This window comes from Hipposideros armiger, unplaced genomic scaffold, assembly GCF_001890085.2.
Source record: "Hipposideros armiger isolate ML-2016 unplaced genomic scaffold, ASM189008v1 scaffold_74, whole genome shotgun sequence".
NCBI classification, from domain to species: domain Eukaryota; kingdom Metazoa; phylum Chordata; class Mammalia; order Chiroptera; family Hipposideridae; genus Hipposideros; species Hipposideros armiger.
In genome coordinates this window covers 1,099,281-1,122,910 of record NW_017731424.1, presented here as the reverse complement: position 1 = coordinate 1,122,910, position 23,630 = coordinate 1,099,281, and the positions used below count along the sequence as shown (strand labels likewise).

Below are 23,630 nucleotides of genomic sequence, written 5' to 3'. Positions count from 1 at the left end.
CAGAGCAGAAATTTTTAATTTTAATGAAGTCCAGCTTATCAATTCTTTAATGAATCATGTCTTTGGTGTTATATTTAAAAAGTTATTACCATACCCAAGTTCATCTAGATTTCCTCCTGTGTTATCATCTAGGAGTTTTATAGTTTTGTGTTTTACATTTAGGTCTGTGCTCAATTTTGAGTTAGTTTTTATGAAGGATGTAAGACCTGTGTCTAGGTTCATAGACTTTACTTTTGAATAGTACTTTGTCATACAAAACGTTTCATATTCATTTCTTTTAACACTCTTCTAATCCTAATTCTTTGAAATAGGTGGTGGCATTTTATTAAAAATAAAGTATGAAATGTAGAGCAGTTAAATAGGTTGTATCTGGGTACTAGGCAGTGGGCAATAAGTTTGGAAAGATATATTGAGTCACCTCCAATAGGCTTTGAAAGCCAGGCCAAGAAATGTTCTTATTATTCAGGAGAAAGCTGGAGGTCAGAAGTTTTTGGACGGATGAATAAGGTTCGACTTGAGCTTCAGAACGTCCTACTCAGCCATGTTCCACAGGCTGCACTGATGAGGAAGGGTTGGCCGAGACTTAAGAGGCCGTTACAGCAGTCCAGGCTGGGGGTAATGCAGGCTTGTGATCAGATGGTAGCAGTACAGACGAGTAGCTGGGACAGTGAGACATCTGTGTCCAAAAGCTGAATGGAGAGGGCCAGGTAGCTTATTGACAAGGCACGGAAGCTGCAGCTGGAGACCTCACCTTTGGTGACCAGGAGACCTGTTGGACCAGCAAGAGGAAAATCAGACAGAACTGATATCAAAGCCAAGATTATGACTGGTTTTGGACTTGTTAACTTTGAGGTACAAGTGGGATATCCGAGACTTTAAACAGACATTTGTAAAGGTCGAATTAACAAAGGATAAAGTGATTGTGGGTGATGAAAGATTTAGCAGTTACCAATCCATACAGTGGTGGTAGTTAAAATAATGGAAGATAGGAAATCACCAAGGTAGAGTAGAAAAAGGGGTCTGAAAACAGAACATTAAGAAATGCCCAGTGTTTCCTCCTCAGGATGAGAAGAGGAAGAGGACAAGGAAAAGGAGTAATGGGAAACAGGAGAAAATTTAGGCTGCCAGATATCAAAAAGGAAAAACAGTCACTGGTATCAAGTGGAGCTGCGAAGTGGAAGAGAGTGAGGCTGTTCCCTTAGGTAGAAATAGTTTGTTGGTGACCTTCATAAAAGCAGCAGTAAGTATTGGTGGGTGGTGTGCTTCCGATTATAAAAGGTGAGTAAAGTAACAAAGTCAGCAGGATTCCTTGGGAGGGATTAGAGATTGGCAAAATAAAAATGGTGGAATGTCTGAGGGGCCATGGCTGTCAGTGTGTGCTGGTGAGATAGGTCAGTACATACAAACAGATTAGGAAACAATTGGGATGGTAGTGGGTGTCCACAAACAGGTCGGACAGGAGTGGGGGTGGGGGAATCAGAAGGTGAGGTCCATCAGATGGGATTTTGGTCATGTGGGAGCTTAGTGTGAGTAACCATATCCCACCTTATTGATTACTGTTCCTTTGGAAACATGTCTAGAGGAATTCTGTGTGTGAAGTGTGCTATCAGTTGTGAAGTGGTAGTATTGAAATCCAGGTCACTTTAAGCAATTACGCCATTTCAAAACTGTAGGAGCAATCAGTCTTTAACAATGTCATCCTAAATTGAAAATAATTTTGAACATAAAGTACTCTGGTTCTGTGAGTGTGAAAAGTGTTGTTAAATGAAGGCCAAGAACTTTTTTTGTGGCTAGCGCGGTGAACTGTCAGTTACAACGTAAGAGATTATGTATATTCTGGGAAGAAAAAAGTAGTGTTAAAATAACTACTTATGGAGCATAAGCCAGAAATTGATGGGAAAAGGGAAGAGTAGATCATTCATGTGAAGAATCATGATATAGTGTTTGTCTTTGGTTCGCTCTTTTTATTAGATAAGTAGGATAAACCTTTGTCCTTAACTATTTTAAATTATTAAGTGAGTAGTTTATAGCATTTATTGTATATTCTTGTATCAGTTAGTCCCAGCAGGAAACAAATGACTCACTCATGATGGATAATTGAAGAAAGTTTAGTGAGGAGAGTATTTACGGAGGGGTGGCTCGGGTTAAGGACAGCAGGGAGGGATAGTGTGGCAGTGTCTAGAAGGGATGGCCATGCTTAGGAGTGAAGGGCAGCTGTCGCTGCAACTGTGGCTGTTCTAGAGAAGCCGCTGGTAACACTGCACTCCAGCAGGGAGGGAGGGGCTGAGGGGGTGGCAGTATGGGGCAGGGGCGGGGGAGGAAAATCCCCTGCCTCCGCTTCTTCCCGCCCTCCGGTCTCTTCCTGTGCCTTCTAGTGGCAGAGCATCATGGAAGCCAGTGGGAAGGGGCCCCGGTGATACACTCCAGAGGTCAGCCTCCTGGAGGACAGGGAGGGGCAAGCAAAAAATAATGGTCACAGTTATTTCAAAGCCTGTTGCTTTTCAGCCTTTATCCTATCTCTTTAAAGATTGTCTAAGTCTTGGAATTTTCTTAGTCATTTCTGATTGGAAGAAGCCCTGGGAAATTGTATTGGACTCCTTGAAACCAGCCATCTCTGAACTCAGAGCAGGGCTGACAGTTCAGAACACCTGTGTGGAACAAGTGTTTTATGTCTAAAGAGCTGGGACTGTGGCGTTTGAGTGCCTTTCTTTGATTCCTGATCCTGCCACTTAATAAGTGTGTTACCTGGAGTAAGCGTCTTAACTTCTCTGTGCCTGTTTCCTCTTCTGTAAATGGAAGTAAAAGTAGCACTGACCTCATTGGATTGTTACAAGGATTAAATGTGTTAACATGTAAAGGGCTCAAAAAGGTGCCTGGTACCATGATTAAAGGCCCATAAATATCAGTTGTTGTTAGGCCTACTGTCATTTTTTTTGCCCTTGCTTCACTGTAAATGGGGTATTTTTCTTTTTCTTTTTTCAGACTCATTAAAGGTTTTATATGATGCCGTGTTACAGCTCTGCCTGTACCCCTCCCCCACCTACATTTGTCACCAAAGTGAAGCCCCAAGTCTCTCGAGTCCACTCTGTCAGTTAAACAAGATCAAGAGGATACTCCCCTTTGAACATAATTAATGTCAGAAGTTCTTCTGCGATAGTTTAAAGTTATACTTATTTCCTATACATAGTAAAAAATGGATGGTGCTTGTGGAAGTGACTCCTGTACTACCCTCTTGCCACCTCCCAGCCAGGTGGGACACCTGGATTTTCCACTTGAATTTACTTATTAGGTACCAAATGGTCAAGTTGTAAGCCAAGATGGACTTACCTTTATAATTTTCACACTGATGAGGCTTGGAAAGAGATATTACGGGAGATGTAATAATACTTGCTTTTAAATGCCTTCCAAAGAGCCAGTGTTGGGTGACTTCTCATTGAAAGACTTAAAATCCTCGAGCCAAGAATTGATACTTTGCATTGTCTTGTCCTAACAAGACAGTTAATCGGTTTTAATAGATCTTTGTTGTTCTTGTTCTTTGATGGGTCTTATTTTGTCTTGACAAACAGTTTATACTTTTTCACTTTCAGTAGTCTCTTCCCAGTCTTAAGTATTTGTGCTCCAAAGAAATGTATTTACGTTTTAAAGAGAGAAAAGGAAGGACAAAAAAAACAAAAACAAAAACAAAAAACTGATCGCCGCCAAAAGCCTTAGTGATTTCTGCAATGGCCGTTTTTAGTGCTTTATAAGATTGGTTTGTTTTTCTGACCTGTTGAAGGACAGTTTCAAGTTCTCACCAATTTACTTATTTCTTTATTCAGTCTTTATTCTACAAAATAAATAAGTGTATTGTAGGTAGAAGCAATACTAATGATTCCTTAAAATATTTTCGAGTACTACTAATTTCAAAATTTCCAATTAGAGTTTACTTAGAAGAATTCTTAAAATTTGGAAATATCGCAAGGTAAAAGGTAAGCTTTTACATGAAAAACTTTTGAATGTTCAGGTAAAGCATCTTATTAGTTTAGAAAACTTTTTAAAATATGAATTTAAAATATTTTTATCAGTTTAAAATCCTTCAATTAAAAAAAATCCTTCAATAAAAATCCTTCCAGACTCCTTCAATTCTGATTTTTAAACTAAATTTTTTTAATTCTGAATTTTACATTTGTATAAACATTTTTCAGTGTGAGCATGTCCAAGTTCATTTTCTACCTGATTAAAAACACCATCCTTCTTAACCTGTCAGCAACTCAGTTGAGCAGTCAGGCTGTATTATTCAATATCTTGTCTGACATGAGGACCGCAGTGCAAAGAGAAAGATATCACAAATTGGTGCCACACTTCGATAAATAGAGACATTTTATTTTTCACCGAGCTAATTCAATCCAGTTCAGTTAACTCTTTTTTCCCCCTTAAGGACAGATCAAAAAAGGCAGCCGTGAATGACTGAGTTGTCATGTGCTTGACAGGTCAGTGTGTGAATATAAAGCCGAACACAAGGGAGGGGTTCTGCCTTTAGATTTTCCACAATGGCCCATACAAGCCCGGTCCTCAGCTCTGCACCGGGGGCTGCTAGCCAGAGTGTCAGAGCGCTCAGGTTACACGCAGGTATAATGGGGGTGGCTGGGGCTTGCTGCCCTCCGCACCCTTTTCTCTTACAGTTGCGGCCTTTTCAGTTTAATCATTTGAGACTTCTCAGACATGTTTCAGGTTGTCGCTGAGTTTCACCGTAGGTCCACAGGCTAGAGCCACTGGCTATGACATATTGTTAGTTTTATGATCTAAATGTCTGTTTCTTAAAAATCTTATTGTGATAACAATAAATAGAACACCAGTGTTTCTATTTCTTCAATAATTTCTTCTTGAGACATATAATGCACTTTATACAGTCATAATATTGTTTATTCTTCAGGGATGTAATGGGATGGATTATGCTACCGAACATGAAATGTTTAATAACATTTATGAAAGAGGATTGAAAGTGTGAAAAAATTTCCTGTTGCTCTGTGGATCAGACCTAAGAGCCTCACGTTTGGCATGAAAACCCTTCCAGGATTCCTTCCCGCCCTGCTGCCTTGGGTCCGAGTCTGCCCTGTGTCCTGCAGTGGCTTCCTCTCCAGCAGCCCCAGGCCATGCCGTATGTCTTCAGAGTCCTCTCTCCCCGGCCTGCCAAACCTACCCTTCATGTCATTCCAAATCCTCCTTTTGCCTGGGCTCAGGCCTTCCCTGACTAACTGCTGTGATGGAACGTATCTTTCCCCTATGAGGCCTGAAACTTGAACTCTCCCTAGCGCTGTCCCCCTGTCCCCCACAAGCACAGCTGCAGTGGGTGCCGACTCAGAATGAGGCGACGTGCACTTTCTGACGAATCCCTGCGTCCTGTATGTTCAGGGCTTGAGCACCGTGTCCCGTGCTGACGGTGTGCAGAGAGCAGGGCTGGGGCCGTGTGTCAGTCAGGACAGATTCTCGGGGCAGCCACCTCCTCCACTACCAACTCGATGACCACACACAAGTTACCGCACCTCTCTGTGTCTCTCGCTTCCTTACTTTGAAAATTAAGACCATAGCTACTTTAAAAGTTCTAAAGATTAAATGAGTTAATTCGGGTAAACTGCTTAGAATAATATCTGGCTCAGTCTGAGTGCTCTGTAAATGTTTGTTGAATAAAGTAATTTATTGAACACGTTCTATGTGCTAGTCACTGTGCTAAGTGTTTTACATGGTAACTTATTCAGTCTTCACAATAGTCTTATATGGTGGACACTGTTGCCATCCCCATTTTACAGATGCGGGGCCTCAGACACAGTCAGTTAAGTAACTTGTTCAGCGTCACACAGCAAGTGAAAGGCAGACTGGCATTTGAATTCACACCTCCTAGCTCCAGGGCCCTCCACCGCTTCTCTGCTTGTAACCACCGTGGTGGTATACAGTCACACCCGGATTTCGATCATTTTGACCTTGAGATGATCATAGTCAGATGAAGAGGAGAAAGGCAGCAGAATGTGTTTCTTGACCTATTAGAAAGCAACGTGCTGTGAGATGATGGCACAGGGAGAGATTAGTCCCAGTGGACCCCGATGCTGACCACCTTGGAGTGAACATCCGGGAGCATGGGAACCACGGTGTTAGCAGCTGCTCCAGGGGCACCTAGGTGGGGGTGTACTGTATGATAATGGCATTTTGGATTTTGTTTTCTAAGTCACTCTTGTCAGGCTCTTGAGACGTTGCTAGTACAGTGACTCTGGTCTCAGCCCAGGTAGAACACCATCAAGATGATGAGATGAAGGGAATGAGAAAATGTGTCCACCACCTCAGCCGGGAAATGGTGCATTGTAGGTATTTAAAATGTGTCAGGCTTTTCCACTGTGTCACCCAGCTCTACCGAAATACTAAATTTATCCAAGGAATTCTATCTAGAAAAGGTCAGCCACCAGTCCTGGAAGCTAGTACTACAAATCTTAGTCAAATGAACCCTTGAATGTGTGAGAAATTCTTTGAGGTGGTTGTCCATGCATGTATGCTCTTTAGATTTACAGCTTGGGATGTGTACCTAAAATAATAGATATTTTCCAGACATTATGTCTAGTGTCCAGACTTTTCATGCACACAATTAAAAGTTTAAAAACTGAATTTCTTCAAGGAATTCCAATTATTTGGCCGATAAAGCACAGATAATGTAAAAATATATACTTTACAGTTAAGTCTTTCGGGGGTGGGGGGGTAGAGAGGATGAAAAGGTTCTTAGGACAGTAATGCTTTGTAGAGGTTATAAAGGCTAATACTCTTAAGTGCTGGGTAAAAATTAAACTTGAATAACAACGATGAAATATTTACTCATCAGATGGCTTTGAAGTTCAGCTTCTTTCTGGTTGCAGTCCCCTTCCTAATGGACATGTTTCAAAGAAGAAAATGATTATAGCATTCAGCTGTGATGTTTTCTTACTCTCTGCATGGAAGAAATCCATTTTGTTTTGGTCCACTTGGGTATTTAAATTTTGAAGGCCAGCTACTTAGAAATCACATTAATGATAGAAATGTTTCATACAACTCTGAATTTATTCTCACTGATAGGGTAATGTTTAAAAGATAATTTTCTAATACCTGTAGAATTTTTTTAAAGGTTGCTTTGTTTCTTTTATTCTACGCTCTTTCTAACCTAAATTTATTTAATTCTCTGTTAGTTTTATATGAGAAGGCCTAAGGTGAGTGAGTGTATGTATATAGAATGAATCATACGTTATAAAATTTAGTTTTATAAGATACCTTGCTGGATAAAATGCTTATGTTTAAAGATGTTTAGAAACTATATACTTAGAAGTACAGTTCCTCAGTTCTGATAATAACTGAAGGATTCCTCAAAATTTAAAATTGTAGACACTTTAGAATGTTGAGTAAATATTGGTTTTCTTCTACATCCTGGATTAAATTTCATTCATCCGAGTGATTTAGGACTTTAGAAATTGTTATTGAAATGTTGGTTAAAAATGCTCTGTTTTTATGTTTCCTCCCACGTGGATTATGATACCGCTTAACGTTTTTATTTGTCTTTTATTGTTAGTTTTCATATGAATCCGACAAGCAATGAAGACATCAGGAAAATCCCGGTAAGTTGCAGAGCGGGTTTGAGAATTACCAAAAAAAAAAAACAAGCCACAAGCTGGCCTTCTGTCTGGTACACATTTCCAAAAGGGCCTCCATCTCTTTGACTCCCTCAGTTACCTATGGATTATAGCTTAGTGTGATAATTTGGGGAGAAAGAAGTAAAGCAAAACTCAAACTTTGTTTTTAATATACAATAGGGTGTGACTTCTGTACCATCTGTGGAAGTTCAGGTAAACATAATTATAATTGAAGCCAACTTAGAATATACATGTTTTGTTTGCAGACTTTTAAAATTAATATGAAAGCTGTATGTCAAGGTCAAAATTATAATTATGAAATAAGAGCATGTGGAGGAAACTAACAGCTTTTTCTGTTGGGACCAAGATTGAAGAAAGAATAAAACTGCTTGTCAGTATTCAACAATAGGAAAAGCATCCTGGCGAGAAATCCAGTTGACCAGGAAAGTATTTGAAAGAACCTTTAGGACACTTACCTCCCTAGTCAGAACAAAACTCAGTATATCAACAGGCTTGGTAGCGATCGGCTAAATTAAGTCACGTGTTTGGCAGGGCTCGGTCAGATATCTTAACTTCATTTTGTTGTTATTTGAAGTCCAGCTTTGGGTCTCTATTTAGAGTTACACTGCATCTTCAGTCAATTCTAAATATATTAAACCTAGCGGATAAGTTACTTTATAAAAATATGAGCACATGTTCTTGGTAAAAAACTAAATTCTCACTGAATAACAGAAATAGAGCCTTTATTCCAAGATGCTGGTGGTTGCTCTTTGAACCAGCTGTCCTTAATGTGTGTGATCCAGATGTATAATAGGAATTTTTTAAAGCAGTAACGTATCACAATTTTCTATAATCCGATATACCTAGAAGAAACCATGGTGTAGTGTATAAGCCATACTAAATGTAGCTATTTTATAAAATTGTAGAAAACATTATAGACGCAGAGGACTTTGTACTGTGTTTTTGCTGTTTTATGTAAATGACTTGGGAGTTTTTGTGTTTCATAAATACTCAAGTCTCTATAATACGGCAGTCTGGCGAGAAATGTCAGAATATATGAAGTCAGCCTTTGATCAGATAGGAAAATGAATTCTATCAGGCGGTTACTTAATCTCAAACAAAATGCAACATCAAAAAAAACGATTTAATGTGCAGCTATTGTTTATTAAGTAACCTTAATTACAATTTCTATGTGCTTGTAAATGTACTTTTCCAAATCTTGTAATTTATTGCTGTTGTAAAAGCATCCTTAGAGTTCTTTAAAGAAATAAAAATGTGAAAATTGTTTTAGTTAAAGGATTTAAAGGTGATAAAAGAATCCTTGATGTGTGATTATTTTTTCTCTGGAATACTAGCTATTCTAAATGACAGTTAAGGGATTACTAGGTGTTGTTAATTTACTGCAAGATACAATTAAGAGGAGAAAGCTCATCCTCCGATGGATCGTTTTTGAGTAAAAGTATTTGAACAATTTTTACGTTGAAGATTATAAGATGTTTGAAGTAATTTACATGAAGTTCTCCAGTAACAGCCGTCCACCAAGTTATTTTTTTCCCCTTCTAGACATAGTATTTTGTAATTAAGTTTGTATGTCTTATATGCTAGTGCCAACACCTGTCTGTGAAAGGCAGTGTTTAAACAGGAGCAGTAGCCAGTTGAAAGGGCAGTGTGAGCTCTTTAAGGCCTAATTAAGAACTGAAAGGGAGATGAAGGGAGTGGGACAAAAGATGTGAAAGTAGCTGCGATGATATTCCCAGAGCAAAGTTCCTCATTAGAACAATAATGAGGTGATCAGAGAATGCCAAGCCTTCATCTCATCTCTCTCTCTCTCCTCCAGTTGCCTTGGATGTCTGCTAGTGCCCCACCAATACTTGGTTACCAGGACAACCTTTCTTTAAATCTTCAGTTATTTTGAGTCCTGATAATTTGCTTGTGTTTAAATTTAAATATTGTAAAAAAACATATATACATTTCCTAGTTTAAAAGGCTAGACTTTGAGTAAAGTAAAAATAGATCACTGGAAATCCTCAGTCTTTTGCACAACTGTGTTATTTAAAATTCCAATTGGAAAATTCATGTACTAATTCTATTATTCTCTCACCCAATTCCCATTTTCTTATATCTGCATATGGTTATTTTTAACAGAGATTGGTTAGGAATGAAAAAGGATTGGTTGTGAAAGGGGAAGAGAGAAGAAAAATTTACATTACATTTCAATATAAGAAGACATCTTAAAAACATATGTGCTATCTATGTGGAGTGCTGGAGGAAAAAATATTGAGTACTTAAGGAATCCCACTACAGGTTATTTGAGTCTTTACCAGTTTGGATATTTCTCAATTTTAGAAGTTTTTCCATGATTAGTATTAAAAGTATCTTTTGAAAAAATAATTAATTTTCGTATTTGCCTGAGCGTTTTCCTTTTTTGGCAAAATAATTTTTATGAACAGAAAATATTTTAATTTTATGTTGTATATGCTAATTAATATTAATCTTCATTATTTTATTTGGAATTATACCAACAAACAGAAGGACATATATATATATATATATATATGTGTGTGTGTGTGTGTGTATATATATATATATATATATATATATATATAGCATTTATATATATATAAACAGGTATAGATTTATTGAGTGTATTAATTTAAGAATCTTATGCCTAAAACTAAAAGGTTTACATGATTTTCAAATATGGGATAAAATCTGGAACTAAGCATAAAACTGTTTTTAATTATTTTATATTCTTTTTTAGAATATAGTTTATAGTACATGTGTTTCTAAGATGTTTTCTGCCTAGAAACTTGATGCAGAAATTTGGGGTAAAATTTTCACATGAAAGGACAAATGGGAAATTTATTGGAAAGGTCAGAAATGTATTTTCAGGAAATCTGTCTATACATAAGTATTAGACGTATAGACATCTAATGGGGGTGGGGGGGAGTAAGCCAAACAATAGATTTGTACATTCTAAAAGTGGCTGTAAAGTGTCGAAAAATATTCCAGGATAATAATTGATTATTTTGAGATTAAATTGTTAGATTGAATTATATCATGATGTTAATTTAAACTATGTCAAAATAAGAATTTTTTGACATGTCTTTCATTTTCATTGTCTTTAGAAAAACGTTTAAAAAATTTTAACTACATTATCTGGTGGTACTGGTATAGTGCTAAATATTACAATGTAAGTGTATATCATCATTTAATTTGGAGAAATCAATTCACATATGTATAATTTGATTAAGATTAGAGAGACTCAAAATGATGCTATTTTTGTGTTAAAGTAAGAAACAGTCAACCAATCAGTAATGAATCCTGTTTAATTTAGTTTCGATAATCCCTGCAATTCTCACAAGAAGCCCTATTTTTCAGTAAGTGTTTTATTAGAAAAACAAAATCACAATAGTTAGACATTACTACTTTTTTAAAATGCAGTTCAGAAAAATCACTTTGTAAACCAGGAAATTTTAGAGTTAAAAGGGACTTTGGAGAACATCTCATTTATCAAATAAGGAAAGTGAGACCTAGGTTGGTTTCTATCTCAAATCTGTACAGAATTACTTAGGTTAAAGTAAGAAACTTTTGCCTATTTTTAATAAATTAAAAAATATATACTTGCCTCTATAGTATGTCTTATCTTTTCTATAGTAACCTGCTTTATATAATAATTGTTTAATAAGAATGAGGTTAGGGGAAATTATTAGTTTTATATATCTATAAACTACTCATGACCAATTAAATAAACTAGCAAATACATGAGAGAGTGTGTGTGTTTAGACTTAATCTTTAAAAAGATTAAATTGATCTGAGAGAAGAGAGTAAAAAGTAAATCAACACTCGTCTGCAGAATTGTGCTTGAATTGTTGCAGAGCAGTATTTGAAATATTTTTAGGGACAAAGGTAATACAACTTAAAGTTTTATGTGTCCCCATTGTCTAATGCTAAAATAAGTAAGTTGTCTTAGATGTATCTTACAGAATTTAAACCCACTTCCCTTTAGCATTCTCTCTATTCATTCTGTTAATCTAGGGGAGGTTCTTATTAATTCTTGCCTTTAATATTTCAATAGCTTTATACCTAATCTCAGCCCCTCCAAATGATTTTACCCACTGCTTCCATTTTAATTTTCCTCAAACTTAGATTTTTTTTAAAAGATTTTTATTGGGGAATTGGAACAGTGCTGGGGAATTGGGGGAAGGGGGACAGATAAGTTGCTGTCGTTTTTTTGTTTGTTTGTTCTTCAGTCTAGTTGTGGAGGACGTTGCTTCACTGGCCCAAGTTGGCACCATCATTGCGCTCTTCCCGGGTGAGGCAGATCAGTCGCCGGCTTCAGGACGGCCGCTCACGCTGGCTGCTGGCTACACACGGTAGCCCTTGGCAACCCACTGCAGCAGGGGTTGCAGCCCAGCTCCAGGTTGAGCTGTTGTTCAGCATCTTAGCTGTAGAGGGCAGTGTCACTGGCCCTCATATGTGGGATCCGAACCGGCGCCCTCTGGCGTCCCAAGCCAGCTCTTAACCAATGCGCCACTTGACTCGGCCGGCCCCTCAAACTTAGCTTTAATCATATCTTTCTTCTTGGTAGAAACCTTCAGTGGCTTCCTGTTTCCCACAGCAGTAAGTCCAAAAGTCCTTAATAATAGCATTCAGCATCCTTGATGGTCTGTGTGAAGCCTGTCGTTTCAGCCGCTCTCCTCTCGCCGCCCTGAACCTTATTCTGCAGCCCTGTCCCCCGAGCCCCTGTTTGGCCACTTGAACCTTGTTCCTTCTTTGAACAAGAAGGGCCCACTGCTTAAGATGCCCATTACGAATTTCTGCCTACTGCAAGCTGTATCTTCTCTAGAAAATCTGAGAGATTCTATGGGATTGGAGAAGTTTCCCCATGCTGAATTGTTTTTTCCTTTATCCTGGAGAAGGAAGTGTGCTTCAATAACCCAAGCGTCTGTACTCTAGCTTGATTTTTCTGGTGCGGGCAAAGTCATGGTGCCTGGGGGAGGAGGTGATAAAAAGTTACATTTTGGCTTTACTGATGAAAACTTTAGACACACAGCAAATTAAAGCAGATCCTGAAAATGAGTAGAGACAAATTTAATTCCTATGGGGAAAAAAAGGCCTTTCTGCATTCATCAGCCTCCATTCTCCACTGATTAGATTAGGTACTATTTGTCTGAAAGAGCAAGACCAATTTCCTCAATATTTAGTTGATTTTCCTTAAAGCCAAATGGAAATGTTTTGAAAGAAAGTGATGAAAACCATTGTAAGTTGTTGAGCTTAGTGATAGAACTATGTATAAAAAGACATAAAAATGCTACTGTATATTTGGGCATTATCTTTTACATAATGAGAACTCGAATTACTATACACTGTAAATAGATGACATCATAGTACCTTTTTTATTAAATTCCTGAGAAATATTTTTATATTATATGAGAATGCTTTGTAATAAAAATGAATTAAATCAGTGCCTTTTTTCATTTATATTTGTACATTTATGTAAAAATTTTTCATCCTAGAATAAGGTTAACAAACTAAATAGTGAAATGGAAAAAAATGTAGATACACTAATCCTAAATATGAGCATTGTCATAGTTGAGCTCTTGAGTTTCCTGATAGCCAGGGCAAAAAGGGAAATAAGATAAAGTATATATATATATATTAGGTATCAGTACTATATTATGAGGGGGAAAGAAACTGATTACTCAGAAGGGAAAAAGCTCTGTTTGCCTCTAAATTAAAACAGAAGTTACTCCCATGGGACTTCTTATAAGGAAGCTTGTTGGTTTAATTCCGAATGCCTTCAACATTTCATAGTGAGAAGCAGACTTGATTTAGCTGCTTCTTGTAATCCCTTCAACAAAAAGCCAGAGGCATAGCATGAAACTGCAGTTCATTGGAAGCAGTTCCGTCAGGACTAACCTAATGTCCAAATGTATAGTTTTCAACCGCTTGTTATAGTTCCTCCAAGTTAACTCTTAGAGATCTTTAGTTTTCATTTATATTTATTTTAGAACATTTAATCTCTTAATCTTAAATTATTAGGTGCATTTATTATATTAGGACATTGTAAAAAAGGACCGTAGAGGAATTTAGAATTATCACTAAGGCCATGGTGCACGTGACCCAGTGCTCGCCTCAGAGCTGACCAACCATTCTGGGAACTGTCACACTGGTTCTAGCCAAGGATAGAGAAAGTCTCGATCAGGGTTTGAAAAGCCAGAAGTTCAAGTTCAAGATGATTCTGAATTTGTCCCTGATATCATGTCTACTAAAGTGACACAGTCTTTATCTCCTTCTAGGACAGCAACCCTTTCGATGCCACTGCAGGGTTCCGGAGCCTGACCTACGAGGAGGTGTTGCAGGAGCTGGTGAGACACAGAGAGCTCCTTAGGAGAAAGGACACCCACATCCGGGAGCTGGAGGACTACATCGACAACCTCCTGGTGAGGGTGATGGAAGAGACGCCCAGTATTCTCAGAGTGCCGTACGAACCATCCCGGAAAGCTGGCAAGTTCTCCAATAGTTAATAAGCCAATTGTACTGCATTTATAATTGGGGGGAGAACAGAAAGGAAGAAAGAAGAAAAATTGTTACTGAAAGAAACTACACTTACAGGTTTCATTCCATACTCTCTTCCATTGTCAAAAATTGTCGTACCTGTAAATATTAGTAGGGACTATCAAGAGTGACCTTTGAAGTGAGCTAAATAACTGAACTTTTAAAGTGGACTCGGACCAGATTCTCGATAAATAAGCAGTTCCTTAGGATTCACTTAGGTGCTGGAGCTGGTCCACTCACCTGCCATAGGCCTAGAAATATCTTCAGAAGCATATGACTTATTCCTCAGGAACAGATTTCTCATAAAGCAGAATTGATACTGTGGTTGGATTCTCAGCATTCAATTTGTAGACATGTTTAGCTGCAGTAATACTGCTCATTATAAACACTACTTAAAAAACAGTTCATATTTTATATTACATATTTATACATGAATATATGTTCATGTATCTTTGTACATAAAGTACATGCGTATACCTCATATAGACATGTGTTTCCAGAACATTTAAAAATAACTGGTTGCCTCTAAAATTAGGTACCAATTTCTTAATTTGAAAATATATGTGTGCTCTGTTGATGAAAAACAAATCATCATTGCTACTACAGTGTTACGATTTGTCACAGAAAAGCTGCTTCAAATCACTCTTGACGATGTGAACCTTGGTTTCAAAATGTGCTGCTGCTACGTGTTATTCAGGATCGTATTGTCGCTCTTTTCCCAAAAGTAATGCTCCAAAGCCCTTTTTTCAAGAATGACATATTTTAGGAAACTTCATTAACTCCACAACAGCACGGGTTTCTTGAGTTCATTTTTTATCTGAACCTTTGAGTTTTGTTAAAGCTATAAGCAGAAGCTAAGCTAACGTAATTGGTGAGATTCTGAATGCCTTTAAATCACTAGCCAAGAAAATATTAAGAAGTTAAATCTGAATATAATTTTTGGGGAAAAAAAGTAAGTGATTGTCTGATGCCTGATAACCCAAAGCAGTGGGCAAATTCTAGGAATAAAGAGTTAGGCTTGGTTTCAAGTTACATAAATAATTGAACAGATGGTTGCATTTGGGTCTTGAACCAAAATAACAGTTACTAAAGGAGGAGTGAGATTTTAGAACAGATCTTTTCTAGCGTGACATTATACACTATTCTATATCCACCCTTTAAGAATTGATTTATCACAAAATTATATGTTGGCTCCTTTTGTAAGTCTGCTCCCTCAAAATGTTGATTATGCCCATGAATTATCTTCATATATTTGTACAAAATTAGTCTTAAATTTAAGTGAAAAACAACAGTTATAAAAATATTACTGATCATCTATTGCTATTTTTTATTTTAAAAATCTAAAATACTATGAAACACCGAATCTGTGTCTTCTGAAATTAAAATGAAAAATATACCTGTATGCGGAGACATATACTCCCTAATCTTTTAATGAACTGCATTTTTGTCTAATACTTATCTCTACTAAGACTTCATTGAAAGTTAAATACAAAGCAGATATAATAGTTTTACTCATTTAAGTAATATTTTGAATCAGATAATACTTAGCCAAGCTTATATTCTATTCATAAGCTAAAATCCCTTACTTGTATTTTCTGGGTTTCTTTAGTTTTCTTATGAGAGCATACATTCTGAAAATTTCCTCCAAATGCAAAAAATTAAATAATTTTTTGAAATGAAGTAATGGAGAAGGAAAAACAGCTTTTACCAACTTTTCCTTCACTTAAGCATTTCAGTAATAAACCTCAAAACCTGGTGTAGAATTTTATTTTCCCACTTGAGTTCTTACTAATTAGTATTTTTTAATATGGTGCCATTTTTAATTAACATTTATTAAATATTACAAAATTCTTAGCATTTGTTTTTTCTGTTGTTAATGTAATTGAAGCTCTTCTTATGTTTTTTAAAATACCGAAGTCCATGTAGTTTTAGTATTATGATAGATTATCTGCAGATATTTTAATATGTGTTGGCCAAAATTTGCTCTTTGTGGAATGAACCAAGATGGTGGTTTTGTATTGGGGATATGTTTTATGTGAATAGACCTCATTAAAAAGTGTGGTTCAAGTACTGCTATTCTTATGAGGAAATTAATTTTTAAGGAGAAATTCTTTGCCTGTATAAAAACTGTTAAGAATTAGACTTATTCATATATGAATGTTTTGGTTATAACGGAATATTTTTATCTTTAAATCTGAGACAAGAATTCTATTGAGAACTCAATCTGCATTCATCACTGCCTGAAAATGTTCTGCTCCGATGTTTATGAATTTTTACTTATGACCCAGAGTAAAACTTATTATATATTTTCATAATCTGTCAATATAATAAACTAAAAACAAAAAGTAAAAATGAATACCCCAGTAAACATATCAGTGTTTCCTACCCTTGGGCAGAATTGCAAACAGAGTAGTTTTATTTTCTGGCATTGCAGAAGGAAGGCCAAAAAGATCACCTTAGTTTGTTTTCCCAAAATGTAACTTCTAAGTATTCTGATGGTATATTTTGTTAGTAGCTTAGAAATTGAAATAAAATAGATGTACTCATTAAATAATGCACAACATTATAGACTTAGAAACAGATTTTAGTTTTATGCTTAACAAATGCATGCTCAAAAATATTTCCACCAATAAAAGGATTTTTTTAAAATCACAAAATTGATATTTATCTCAAACCTATCTGAAGTTAACATACTTCTGTTATGTAATTAAATATTTCTATTATTTTAAAAATAGTATTATTTTATAACCAGTTCCCCTCTCAGTTTTAAAATTCAGTTTTGAAAGCATTGAACATACTTGCCCTACCACTTATGCGTCAAGTCTCATTTATTGAATGCCAGGGTTGTGTCTTAGAATTGTATATAAAATGACGTGTCATCCATTCATGAAAAACGTTTAAGTATTGCTTTTGGCTGCTATATTCTGCATTGAGCCTAGTTTTGCCATTCTCCCATGACTGTAGTATTATCCATAGATTATACATAACTACATCTATTGCTTTTGGCAGTAAATGAAGATTTAGTTGTAATTTTCCAGCTGTGAAAATGTTGCCTTGTATTTAAAAGGGTTTTGTGGATGGAAACCTAAGTAAAACTCAGCTCATTAGTGACACACTTGCTTTCCTCACATCCTTCCTTCACCAGCTCCTCTGCCCTCACCCCCCGCCTGCCCCCCTGCCTACCACCCCCATAAGGGTGCTTATTCTTTAGCAAGGAGAATCTTAAAAATATATATATTAAAAAAAACCCCTCCTTAATATGTCTAGTAATTGTTGCACTAGAGCTTTTATTTTCCTCTGTAGCTTTTTAGGAAAAGCAGCCTTTACCTTGGATCTGTAGGTCAAGGTAGTCTTGATGTCCACGTACTCGTGTGTCTTAGAGGTAGATATGGTAGGTGCCCCTTGTGTGTGTGAGTGAAGTATAAAGCATGCTCGTGGACTCGATCTCTTTGAAGGAAGAGGTAAAGGATCCCAGTGCTGCTGTTCATGACAGTAGATGGAAGGGTCTGGCAGCACACATTTGAAAGTCCCCATTTTCACAGATTTATACCTTTAATAATCCAGATGCAATTATTGGACGTATTTAATATGCAATAGGTAGCACCTTAACTAATTAATCTGCATATGAAGGGTTTTCTGGTGTATTTAATAAGTAGTGTAGAAGCTCTTCAAGCATTAAACCAGAGTTGGCATTTTATTTCATTTATTTTCTATGTCAAAAAATCCACTCTCACCATGGAATTGAAGTCTGTAACAAATGATACATGGGGCCTATTAATCTTCGAAGCTTCCAGGTGTTTTGTATTTTAAGGTACAAAAAAATGCTGCAGATCTAGAAATGTATATAGTTAGCAAGTATTTGAAAGATATAAGCATTATTTATAACTGAAGAGTATTACACTTACTAAGTAAAATGCTCTAACAACTTGTATACATTTTTACAGGTACAAACTCAAAAACGTGTAAGCATTGCATAATGTGATAATTGTATAATTTATGTAATCTGATGCATGAATCAGAATTTTTATATGATTGATTTATTATAGTTGATTAAAGTGTTTAATCTTAATTCAATTGTCATCATTTCTTGTTGCAGATAAAACAGTGTGGCATACACATTTGTACATGAGTCCTCCTTGTCTTTTAAAACTACTGAGGACACCTCTTGTTTGGTGCATGGCAGCGAGTATTCTGTAAGACCTACAAACTCATTTCACTATGAAAACCAGTCTGAAAATACATGCAGAAGAGAGTTTCTAAGTACCTTAGAGTGGGCATTCTTCAGCAAATGCCTGAGTGCCCTCTGTCTCAGGCATCCTTTCATGGGATGAAGCTGTGGTAGAAAATAACATTAGAGTATTTATATACAGGTCAAGACCTGTCTCTGCCCAGTGCTTTCTCAACATAACGTCCTAGAGAAACCTGTCTGTCCGAGGGAAACAGGACCCTAAGGACCTGGGATGGGTGTGTGTGTGTGTCTGTGTGTTGGGGGGTGGGGAGTGGACTAGGCAATTGTATTATTCTAGATTATGAGATGTGATCTTTACATAGTGGTCTGGGACATTAATCATACACATTTGGAAAAAGATTTCTCTGCAGGCCAAACACCTTCCTAGTCTCCACTTGCTCTCAGTTTTGGAGGGCCCATTTAACCTATCCCTTCAGTCCCCCCAAGATATTTCTAGATTGTTCCACTCTCTACCTGTCCTCAGCACGCACATGTATTTTTCTTTAGTCTACTGAGGCAAGGATATTTGGGGTAATTTGAAAGTAGAGAGTTGTTACTCTATTAAAGTGGCCCCTTTCCACATAGATTTTTGTTTCGATGCAGTGCCTGTCTCAGAAATGTTTCTGTCCAGTTTTGCAAAGTAACCGAATTCTACATTTTTTCCCAAATAATTTTACATGATAACACAAATGTCAAACTTGCACATTTCTATGATTGACAGTTAATACTTACAAGCAACATTTTTATATATCTATAATTACATAAACTAGAAGTGCTTGATTCTAATTTTTTACTCCTTATTCCCCTTGCCCCCTAAAATTTGATTCTGAAATTATCAATGGTTTCATCATTTGTTGGACATACTCAAAAGTCAGAATTTCTGCTGGGAAGCACAAAAGCAAATTTCTGTATTCAGAGGTTTCAACTATGGTATGTTGTGGTCCAATGTAAGATATGGTCCAGTTTGTTCTAATACTAGTACCAAAGTTTGCAAATGATTTATTTTTTTAATAAATTAGACCAGAGTCAGATGGTTGCTATTATAACCTTACCCCTGTTCTATTACGCTCGGGTGCATGACATCAAAGTGTGGAAGGCTGAGACTAGAGGTTATTTGCAGTTCCTAGCAAACTTTCTTATTGGTGTTACCACCTTAGAGCAGGGATTGCAAACTCGGTGTACTCCGTGTACAGCCAGGTAGGTTCGGTGGATAGCGAGCAGGCCAGGTGTGTAGGAGTAGGGATTACTCGCGGCAGTGGCCATCTGCAAAGCCCATGCTCCACTGCAAAAAGTGGGCAACAGCTGCTCAGCTCCGGCTCACTGTGGCCATATGGAAATGAATGCACGGCCAGGGTTGCTAAACGTGATCTTTCTAGAGAAACTGAAAATACAGATATTTACATGAAATACGATTTCCAAATGTTAGCGACTAATTCATTTTTCTTGACACACACATACACACACAAATCTGGAGCGTCACGTTCGCAGCCTCTTCGTTAGTGAGTCACTGCTGCTGCTGTACCCCCATGATCCTCTTCCTCATCATCACCAGCAGGGTAAGAACGATTCAGAGCTCGGCTGTTGTTTACTTCCCACCAGTGAGTCTGTGTTGATTCAAAAACTGGACTGGCCATGCACGCGGCATGTGGGATGTGTGGGACTTTTGACTTAATGTAACGTTCCTTGCCAGTCTTGAATTTATTTATGGACCTATTTGTTTCGTTGTTTGATGACTATTTTGTATTTTATAGCACTTCATCTTCATGAGACTTCATAAAAGTGGAATCTTCCTAATTGCTGCACAATGCATTATGCAGATTCGATGCATAAATAAATGCTGTTGATCCATTGATAAGATACCTTTCGTCTGTGCAGTAAGACCTGGTACTCTGATTGAGGATGCAAACGTGTGCAGGAGCCTTAATGTAAAACTGCCAGGAGGTCTTCCTTTTGTTCAGGCGTGGCTATGCCCTGTTTGGTTAAGGAGGCATCTCTCTCAGCCTCACAGAGGTCTTTACCTTTCACAGATATTAGGGTAGAAGAGCAAATAGAGAATGCAGCCACATATGGAAGGTGGTAGAATAAAGTTTTGACAGTAGGTGTGAAATTGGGTAATAAACCTTGATATGACAAATGAAGCCAACTTGTGACTTTAGGTAAGAGGTTTTACTTAACAGGCACTTTGTAACTTTGCTAGTTACAATCATTTTGTCAAAGAGTTCATAAAAAGCTGATATTCTTTTCACAGTCAAAACTGGGCTGAGTTCTCATGACTAGGGAAATCTAGAATGAAGTTTTAAAATCTGGTTAGATCTTGCATCAGATATTAGAAATACCAAATGATGAGGAAAAGGGCGTTACACATTAGGTTAGGTAACATAATTTCAAGTAAGGGTGGTCGGAGAGAGAACGCCCAACGGAGAGTATTTTTTGGTTTTTATTTGTCAGTGGAGTCATAGCGATAACATGAACAGTGTTAAATGGATTCGAAGACACCTGAACGCCGGCCAAAGTTGTTGGGTTTGGGTTTTTTTTTTTAATTTTTGTTTGTTTTCATCATCATGCAAACCCTCAATGGCAACGTCAATGCCCAACATTGGCCTTTGAAGGAGAACCAGAGAGCACAGATCATTAATATCACACAGGTCATTCAGAACCCTCAACTCGAACCTGTAGTTTCAAACTCCTTCAGCAAATTTTTGCTAAAGATAGTCTAAAGAGTAACAAAACTGGCTTATGAATTTCACTTCCCTTCCTAGTTATGAAGGCGGCGTTAATGAGGGGAAAATGGCAGAGAAAGCTCCTGGAGTTGGAGGGAGAAGGCTACAGGAGGCCAGACTCACAGGTAAACCAGTTGTCAACCTCAGATTAATTTAGGTTATAATCTATGAGACCAGGCAGGGTAAGCATCTCTTTAAAGAAAGAGTCCATTTGTCATAAACCATTGACTGATCTAATAGCAGCGTTTAGTGTTTTTATGTTTACATTTAAAGGGTTTTTTTTAATTAACGTACTGTTACTGAACATTTTTCATGATTTATAAGCTGTAAAATATTTTAATCCTTGACTCATTTGTTTACCAAGCTATTCACTTAATGCTATATAATATGTAGCACTTGAGACCATCTGTTAGGAATATTTGAAAAATAGGCACACTGTGAAGATATGTACAGCAAATAAAGCTCAAAATACATGAAATATTCAGGAAGAGTTTGTGAAGACAATCCATGTATTTTAATTAAAAAAAAAAAATGTGGTCTGAAATTCAGCAGTAAGTCTTTCCAAAAATGAAGCTTTCTCTTATTCTTGGGCAAGTTGCTGTGCTGAGATGGCATTAAGATGTCATTTTGACTTTTAAGTGAATCGCTTTTAAATAAAAATATTGGAATTAATACTCATCAGAGCTGTGTTCATAAGAGCTCTTTGGTTAGGTGTCAGAAGTTACTGCACAGGAACCGCAGACTTGGCACGGGACCCATTATCAGCGTAGTGTTTTGTGAAGCAGGCCAGAGAGAGGCTGTGACTAGGACAACTTGGGTGTCTCGGGGTCGTTCTTGGAGGAAGGGTTTGTGGGGGAGCCTCAGGCTTAATATGGTCGTCTCGGGAAAATGCTGAGCTGGGTGCAATGACCCTGGAGTTCTAGGCCTTGAAAGAGATTTGAATCATGTTGGAGCTTGAGGCTGTTCATTTTTGCCCTCAGAATTGGTGGTGTGTCGGGGGAGGTTCACAACGTGTGTGAGTCCCACAGAGCAAGGGACCTTGTTGTGAAAGACTGAACTCGAAGACACCCAGCTGCATGTGGACACCTGGATGCTTAGACCACGCCCTTTTAGCCAGGAGTGATTCTAAGGAGCCTCGCTCACTCCAGGGAGGTTTGTTGTTACTTCAGGGTCACTTGATGAGCTGTAGCCTAGGCACCTATTGTGCCTCTTCTGAGAATGTTCTAGAATGGTATATACATGGGAAATTTGGTTCCCACCAGACTGAGGGCATGTCTGGTGATTTTTATTCTTAATCCCCACCTTCAGTCTTCAGCAGTGCTTTCTCTAACTGCTTTCAGCTCTGATGCCTTAAACCAGACTTCCTTGGAGTTAAACCTTGTGCTTTTTTAGTGCCTGTTACTTATTGGACTCACAGTAGCAGGAGTCACCCTGCTCATGGGTGTCCCTTCACACATGCAAAGCATATCTCTTGTCAAAGACCATAACAAGACCACAGCAAGGTACCACATCTTATTTCTGATTGGCTATTGCAGATGTATTACTATTTTAGGATATTAGCATATTATTTCAACCTTTTGTATGATCCTTATCTTTCCACATTATTAGGCTCTATTTATTATTACTCACCTCAAATAATTTGGGACTTTGCCTTCTGTTGATTCCCACTGACTCCCAATAGTTTGATAAATGCCTTTCAGTCTTCGTACTTAGTTCTTCCTATTTGTGGAGTAAACAGGCTTCTCCCAGGTTACCCCTCGGTAGGGCAATCTCTAGTATTCAGCATCCGGTAATTAAATGAATTCCAGTACACATTTCTAAATGGCAAATTTACTCCTACCTTTATTATTTTTATAATAAATCCGTACTTCTTGTCCTGACTCATTTATTTAATCATTTTGAATTGTGTGTATCTTTGTAAACTACCTCAGATCTTTCGTGGGAGGGGGCATCATATGAATAAACTTTTTTCTCTGGTGTTTCTTCCAACCCTGCTCGTTCCGTTCCATGAAGAGTTCACCATGGCTCTTTGCTGCCCTCCAGCAAACTTCCATCTTGTACATTTATCTGTCCTTGTTCTGGGGTCTCATAGTTATTTTATTAAACTATATGAAGCATTCCTGGCAAAGAGTTTGAGCCTCTAGCCATTGTAGCCCCGACATTTACACCTAGCACAGTGCCTGGTATACAGTCGGTACTCAATAAATATTTGTTGAACAAGCGATCAAATTATTTTTATGAAGATCCACATGGTTATAAATATCTATTAAAAATAGGGATGTTGTCTTGTAAGGGAGCCTTCTTTAAAATGAGTAAATTAAGGGTTTTTAACAGGCAGTGGGAGTTGGACCTAGAAGGGACGTGACTGCTACAAAAACATTGCCAGGGAAACTGGGACAGGCAGACATGAATGTTCATCTCAAATTATAGGCCGTCTACCGAAATTTGATAAGCATGTTTAATCCACTCCTTCATTCATTCATTATTTTAGCGAGGGCTTGT

The 23,630-nt window shown here is 37.4% G+C and overlaps 1 protein-coding gene across 1 annotated transcript in view; it reads left to right on the top strand.

Annotated features, from left to right (window-relative positions):
- Positions 1-15,025, top strand: part of RAB11FIP2 (RAB11 family interacting protein 2) — a 36,246-nt gene extending 21,221 nt beyond the window's left edge. Inside the window, exons 4-5 of the mRNA XM_019642966.1 lie at positions 7,559-7,604; positions 13,922-15,025. Coding sequence (XP_019498511.1) covers positions 7,559-7,604; positions 13,922-14,149 — 274 coding nt within the window. The 3' untranslated portion in view covers positions 14,150-15,025. The remainder of the gene's footprint in view (positions 1-7,558; positions 7,605-13,921) is intronic.
- The last annotated feature ends 8,605 nt before the right edge of the window (positions 15,026-23,630 follow it).